This window comes from Rhinopithecus bieti, unplaced genomic scaffold (genome assembly GCF_001698545.2).
Source record: "Rhinopithecus bieti isolate Rb0 unplaced genomic scaffold, ASM169854v2 scaffold_61298, whole genome shotgun sequence".
NCBI classification, from domain to species: Eukaryota; Metazoa; Chordata; class Mammalia; order Primates; family Cercopithecidae; genus Rhinopithecus; species Rhinopithecus bieti.
In genome coordinates this window covers 117,124-124,789 of record NW_016823727.1, presented here as the reverse complement: position 1 = coordinate 124,789, position 7,666 = coordinate 117,124, and the positions used below count along the sequence as shown (strand labels likewise).

Sequence of the window (7,666 nt, the reverse complement as noted above, 5' to 3'; positions counted from 1 at the left end):
AGCATTTTAGTTAGAGACCGACTATGTTAGTTCTTTCTCACATTGCTATAGAGAAATACCCAATACTGTATAATTTATAAAGAAAAGCGGTTTCATTGGCTCACAGTCCTGCAGGCTGTACAGGAAGCATGATGTTGGCATCTGCTGGGTTTCTGGGGAGGTCTCAGGAAACCTGTAATCATGGCAGAAGGCAAAGGGGGAGCGGGCGTGTCACATGGCCGGAGCAAGAACAAGAGAGCGAGGGCTGAGGTGCCACACACTGTTAAATGACCAGATCTCATGAGAACTCAGTCACTAACTCAAGTGTGGTACCAAGGGGGATGGTGCTAAACCATTCGTGAGGAATCCACCGTTAGGATCCAGTCACTTCCCACCAGGCCCCACCTCCAATGTTGGGGATTACAATTCATCATGAGATTTGGGCGGGGACACACATCCAAACTGTATCACGGATCCACAGAGAAATCGATAGGATGGGCGGGAATAGACACTTGTGTTAAGTTGGGAACGGTTTGAATGGGGACCTGTTCTGCCAGTGGTCATGTCATTAATCATGGTTCCACATTATTCCCCATGCAACGCTGTCGCTCGCGGGGCCATATGTGGTGAATAGAGGAGGACCACAGGGCCTCCCGGTATTTCTGAATTGTGGCTGCTTACAGAAATGCAGCCATGAAGCTCCCGGTTCAGAGTGGCCCATTGAGATGGACGTGAAAGCTTACTTTTTATTAGGTTCACTGGGGGAAGGAGGGGACAGCTGCGTTGCGCATTGGGAAGCCCCCGCTCTCCCCGCCAAGTTCGGTCGGCATCGTGACCTCCAGCTCTGACCTGGCCTCCTCTCCCCACAGGTATGGAGAGTGCAATCACGCTGTGGCAGTTCCTGTTGCAGTTGCTGCTGGATCAGAAACATGAGCATTTGATCTGCTGGACCTCGAACGATGGTGAATTCAAGCTCCTCAAAGCAGAAGAAGTGGCCAAGCTGTGGGGACTCCGAAAAAACAAAACAAATATGAACTATGATAAGCTGAGCAGAGCCCTGCGATACTATTATGACAAGGTAAACCCTTGGCCTTGCATGAGGCCGTCTTGGGGAGGGTGGAATCCCCTCTGAGTAGTTCCCTGATGAAAGAAGATAATAGCGTGCTATGAATCAAATTAGGGAATAAAACAGGGGCAGTGTACGCCTTCTTTTTGGAGAAAAACTGTGCTGTAGGGATTTCCCCACCCTCTGGAAGCCCTTTGGATGTTACTGAGGGTCACATTTTGTTTCTTCAGCATTTTCGTCTGAGTTTGCTGAAGAACTTTGCTAACAATAGAAATGAGATGCAGGCAGGCTCTGGGGCTTTCCTCATGTTGAATTGGTCGAATGACAGAATGCATATTAAAATCCAGAAAGTCTGTTTATCCTATCTGCTTTGTGGTTCAATTAAAGGGACCTTTCCTGGGAGGTGGTAGCTTTGGCAAATTAGTTTTTAAACAGTTCAGTGCACCAGTATCCTCATTTATAAAACAGGAATCAGCATAGGAATAATAATAGGAATAGGAATCCTGGCTCAGGATTGTTGTGATGACCAGCCGAGCCATTACGTGTTAAGTACGTAGAACACTGCTTGGTACCTGGTGCTTGCAGCTTCATGGGAAACTTCCCTAGTTGGAAGAAAAAACACGTTCATTTTTAAGTCATAGAGATGAGGCAGAGCGCTTTGTTAAGTGATAGTATAATGTGGTTGCCAAAACCAGGACAGTTGGGGTGAGTTTTAATGCATTTCTGGAAAAGCAATTTTAACGTGCTTGCTAGTGCAAAATTATTGCTATGTAGGAGAACCATTTCTGGCCTGTAATTGTTGACCATTTCATTTTGAATCTGTTGTTGCTGAATATTTAGTCTCTAAGATATAAAGAGCTAGAGCCATGATAATGGTAAGCTTTTGTTCTGGTTTTATTATTCATATTAAAAGATGAATTAAAAACTGATTTAAATATTAGTTCCTGATCTATATTTAGGGCCTGCTGTCTGCCAGCCTCTTTGGAATTTAAGACATAAGGATTATACATTTCAGGAAGTAGAGACATCATTAATTATAAAGTATTCCTTTTATATGATCGTAATTGCACGTGATTATGTCATTGAAATGCTAAAGGTGCTCTCCTTTAATGTAGCAATTAATTAATCCTGACTTACTGCAGAGTCCTACTAAAATATAAAAGCACTTCTTGCAAATTGCACTGTCTGAAAGCCTCGCAGACGGCTTACTGTTTTGCGTGTTTCCCCAGGTTCTAAGTTCTGCAGTGGGAGCTGGGGCTGCTGAAGGAAAACACTCCTGTTGCCTGCTGGCAGAGTGCCTAAAAGCTGGGCTTTGAGACTCAAAAAGCATTTTCATTGTTTTCAATCAAGGTATCAAAAAAAGAAGTCCTCCCTCTGTGTCTGGGACTTGACTCATCTCTTCCCTGGCCTGGGCCTGGGGGCTTAAGGGTTGTGTCTCTTCAGCATGAAGGGATGTCCTGGGCTGGAAATGACTGCTCACAAAATTAGCAAAGCCGTTCCTGTTTAGACTACATCTAATCTCCCTTGGGCAGATTTTTAAATCTCTAGAGAGAGCAGTTTCATAGCCTTCAGTCAACAAGTATGTTCTGGCACTTTCTGTTAGATGTCTAAGGTGCTGTGCTGAGCACTTCTTCCCCTTGTCTCCTTTAAACTTTACAACAGCCCCATAGACAGGTGCTGCCATCATCATCCTCCTTACACACGTGAGAACACAGAGGCTTAGACGAGCAACCTGCCCAGGTGCACACAGCCAGTGAGTGGCAGAGCCCGGATTTGAACCCAGCTGGTCCGCCCAGGTTCCCAGCCCAAAGGCACACACACACCCTGCCTTCTGGGCCATTCATTTCCTTTCCCTTTGAATGTCTTGAGTTCCAGGTAGGCAGTCAGGCTGTCCAAAGGGTATTACAACCTAAGAAGTTTTGTTTATTACCAAGAGCCTCAGGCTAGGCATGGTGCCTCACATCTAATCCCAGCACTTTGGGAGGCTGAGGCAGGAGGATCACTTGAGTCCAGGAGTCCGAGACCAGCTTGGGCAATATGGCGAGACCCTGTCTCAACAAAGAATTAAAAATTAGCCAAGTGTGGAAGTGCATGCCTGTAGTCTCAGCTACTTGGGAGGCTGAGGTGGGAGGATCAGTTGAGCCTGGGAGTTTGAGGCTGCAGTGAGCTGTGATTGCACCACTGCACTCCAGCTTGGGCAACAGAGGGAGATCCTGTCTCTTAGGGAAAAAAAAAAAAAAAAAAAAGGAAACAACTTCAGTATTGAAAAATCCCAGCAAACGATGTGCATCAGGTAGAGTCCAAGGTCAGGAGTCCAGGTGGCTGGTGTGGCCTGCCTGCCTGCACTGCCCCTTTCTCTCTTGCCGGACAGAACATGGGGACTGGCCACATGACCTGTGAGCAGCCCCAAGCATCGAGCTGGAGCTGGCAGTAAGGGCAGGAGCAGCCTCTTATCCTGTTGTGTCATGTAGTCTTTGGCCACCAGAAGAAATTGCTTCATGTCTTTCCTTCTACAGATATACCTGTCCACATGCACACACACACGAGTATACACATACACACCTGTCCACATGCACACACCCATGGCCCTCGGGGGTTTTGGGCTCACAGCACACACCACACTGCCCACATGCACACACACATGCCCACATAGAACACCTAGCACACAGGGTGCGCCACCCATCCCACATGCACACACATGTCCCATTACACAGCCCATGCTCCCCATGCCACACACCCATGCCACATGCACACACGTCCGCATGCCCACACAAATGTCCCGCACTGCACCCACAGATGTCCACATGTAAACCCATGCCCACCATGCAACACACCCACTGCCAATCGTACATCACATCCCACATGCCACAGATGTCCACATGTGCACACCCATGCCCCACATGTCACACACTCTGCCCCACATACATATGAACATGCCCACATGCACAGATGTCCACATGCGCACACATATGGCCTCACATCACACACCCAATGCCCACATACATACACATGCCCACCATGCACAGATTCCACAATGCACACACATATGCCCACAGCACACACACCACACATGTACACACCACATCCACATGCGCACAGGCATGCCACATGTGCACACCCATACCCCACATGCACATATCCATATCGTCCACACCACACGCATGTCCCGCATGTACACATCCCATATCCACATGCCACGACGTCCAACATTCACACAGAGCGCGCATGTCCCACATAGATGTACACATGTACACACCCATGCCCATACATGCACACACATGTCCACACAGATGTACACATGTGCACATACATGCCCACACATATGTCCACATGCACACACATGTACACATGCATATGCACATGCCCACAGACATGCCCACTTGCACACACACATGTCCACATGCACACACGGCTATTGCCATATGCACACACATACGTGCACGTGCACACATGTAGATGTGCACACATGGCTGTTTGATTCTTCCTTATGAAATGCTCTCAAGTGGTAGGATGGAAAGTTAGACTCTTAATACAGTTTATAAAGAAAAGAGGGAGAGGAAGGAAGATGAGAAAAGAGATGGGTGAGGGAAATGGAGGGGAGGGGAAAAAAAGGGGATGGAGAAAGGGAGGAAGACGAGGCATGTCAAAAAAAGGTGATGAAAACTACACTGTATTTGTCATTTTCCGATGATGGCTTACTTCCGTTTTGCCAGCGTCACTCTATGATGATAGGTGTAAGTTGACTCTGTGTGTTGCCAGTGTGTGACCATTTTTGACTCACAGAAATGGCGGTCTTAAGTGGCTTGGCCTCTCGCTTGAGAGAAAGATTGGAGCAGAGTCTTTGTGGATGCGAAGCCACCTGGGCCACTGCCGTGTATGCCACCCTGAACTTGGAGCTGCCCTGAACCGCGTGTGTTTCTCAGCGCCACGTACAGCTCAGCCTGACCGTTTGTTTGCCTTTTAGTGTTCTCTTGCTTCTCAGCATCCTCCTCCTCTTCCTCGCTAACATTCATCCAGAGCCTTTCCGTGCAGACATCAGGTGGCTGCTGAACTCAGCAGCTGCCTCCTTTTTCCCGTCATCTCTCCTGTCCATTGCTGGCTGTCAGTTCTTCCCTCTTGGCTGCAACTGCACATCCCTCCGTTTGTCCTAATAGGGAATTTTTCCTGCTTGAGTAGACAAGCATGAGAATATCATTATTTTTATGTTATATGTTATATTTTTAGCAGAGAAAAAAGTGGAAAATGTGTGCAAACTTGCAGAAGGCCCTGGAGGAGGGTCGTCCCTGTGCCCGTGCGGTCTGGAAGGCCCCAGAGGAGGGTCGTCCTTGTGCTCATGCATTCAGGTTGGGGCTGAGGCGCTTTAATCATTGCTGCTCCTAAGAGTGTTCTTTTCCTCCCCTCTCAGACTATCAGAGCCAGGTGGTTACAGCCTGAGCTCCAGCCTAGATCGTCTGGGTTTGAATCCAGCTCCATGACTGTGGCCCTGTTGCCTGATCTCTCTGAGTCTCAGCTTCCTTTTCTGTAAAGTGGGTATAATAGTAGCTAGCGTCTACACCATGGGGCTGTGATGGGATTCACTGTGTTCACACATGTGCAGGGCTGAGAACAGGGCCCCAAACAGGGTAGGCACAGTGAAGCATGAGTCAGAATGATAATACAGATGATAGTTTCTCTATCACTAATTTGAAAATTTCAGACAGTGCATAGAAGAAAATTAGAACCTGGGAGGATCACTTGAGCTCAGGAGTTCAAGTCCAGCCTGGGCAACACAGCAAGACCCCTGTCTCTTTTTAAAAAATTTAGCACAATTTATTAAAGAAAGAAGAAGAGGCCGAGCATGGTAGCTCATGCCTGTAATCCCAGCACTTTGGGAGGCCAAGGTGGGTGGATCATGAGGTCAAGAGATCGAGACCAGCCTGGCCAACATGGTGAAACCCCGTCTCTACTAACAATACAAAAATTAGCTGGGCATGGTGGTGGGCGCCTGTGGTCCCAGTTACTCCAGAGGCTGAGGCAGGAGAATCGCTTGAACCAAGGAGGCGGAGGTTGCAGTGAGCCGAGATCACGCCACTGCACTCCAGCCTGGTGACAGCGCGAGACTCTGTGTCAAAAAAAAAAAAGAGGATCAAAACCTTTGTTGCTACGTTGCTGCTCAAGCACATGGAGATAGGGAAACGCCGGATCTGAGTATAATGGCCCTTTTCACTTAGGGCCTATCAGGAGCACTTTGTCGTGCTTTTTAATGACTGAAGACAGGCCACAACAGTTTCTGTCCTCAGTTGCATATTTTCATATATTTACTCTGTTATGAAAATTCGACCGCGAAGATGCTTTCTTATTTAAATGACTCTCCCTCACCGCTCTGAGTCAAAGCTTTGGCACTGCTCTGAGTACCTACAGTTGGAGCCAGTCTCTACCTTCTGGGCTTTCTTAGTGACTGCTGGGGGCTTGGTATCCAGAGCCCTCGAGGTTATGGTCCAGCAGTCCCTTAGCCTCAGAGTCTCAGTTCACCCATTGGAAAGTGGCGATGGGAACAGCACCCTTCCTCGTTGGACTGGTGAAGATGAAAAGAGATGATAAGATGATGTGGACAAGGTGCTTAAGCACAGTATCAGGCACCCACTCAGTGACGGCTCATCATTCCAGTGATGCGTATTTATAAAACTGACTGTATTATGTCCTAGCTGTCTGTATACAGTTGCTGTCATTGTGGCCTTCTGGCTGCACCACTTTTGTCGCCCTGGTACCTCGGACAGGGTCTGGCACGTATTAGTTGCTTAGTAAATGCTAGACAAATGAGCAAATGGATAAAACACTGATGTGTCCACTACTCAAATGCACACCATTTATGTCATGGAAGTTGATATTAATGAGTGATTAAAAAAAAAAAAAGCAGTCACTGCTTTTTGTTTATTGTCTTGTAGTTTCCTAGGGCTGCCAGAACAGAAGACCACAAACTGTAGGTGGCCTAAAACAATAGAAATGTGTTGTCTCGCAGTTCTGGAGGCCAGATGTCCAGAGCAGGGTGTCAGCAGAGCTGTGCTCCCTCTGACTCGGTGGACTCCTTCCTGGCCTCTCCCCAGCCCTGGGCTTGCCAGCAGTCCCTGGCATGCTTTGGCTTGCAGCTGCCTCACTAGGATTGCTGCCTCCATCATCACATGACGTTCTCCCCATTCTGTGCATCCAGAGTATCTTTTTTTTTTTTTTTTTCTTTTGAGACAGAGTCTCGCTGTGTCGCCCAGGCTGGAGTGCAGTGGCATGGTCTCGGCTCACTGCAACCTCTGCCTCCTGGGTTGAAGGGATTCTCCTGCCTCAGCCTCCCAAGTAGCTGGGACTACAGGCTTGTGCCACCACACCTGGCTAATTTTGTATTTTAGTAGAGATGGGGTTTCACTATGTTGGCCAGGCTGGTTTTGAACTCCTGACCTTGTGATCTGCCCGCCTCAACCTCCCAAAGTGCTAAGATTACAGGCATTAGCCACAGTGCCTGGCCGATTTTCCTCTTCTTATGAGGATATTGGTCATTGGATTAGGGCCCACCTTAATGCAGTATGACCTCATCTTAACTTGGTTACGTCTGCAAAGACCCTTTCTTTTTTTTTTTTTTTTTTTTTTTTTTTT

The 7,666-nt window shown here is 47.8% G+C and overlaps 1 protein-coding gene across 1 annotated transcript in view; it reads left to right on the top strand.

Moving 5' to 3' along the window:
- Window positions 1-822: 822 nt before the first annotated feature.
- ELK3 (ETS transcription factor ELK3) overlaps window positions 823-7,666 on the top strand; it is a 50,638-nt gene continuing 43,794 nt past the window's right edge. Inside the window, exon 1 of the mRNA XM_017861750.1 lies at window positions 823-1,057. Coding sequence (XP_017717239.1) covers window positions 851-1,057 — 207 coding nt within the window. The 5' untranslated portion in view covers window positions 823-850. The remainder of the gene's footprint in view (window positions 1,058-7,666) is intronic.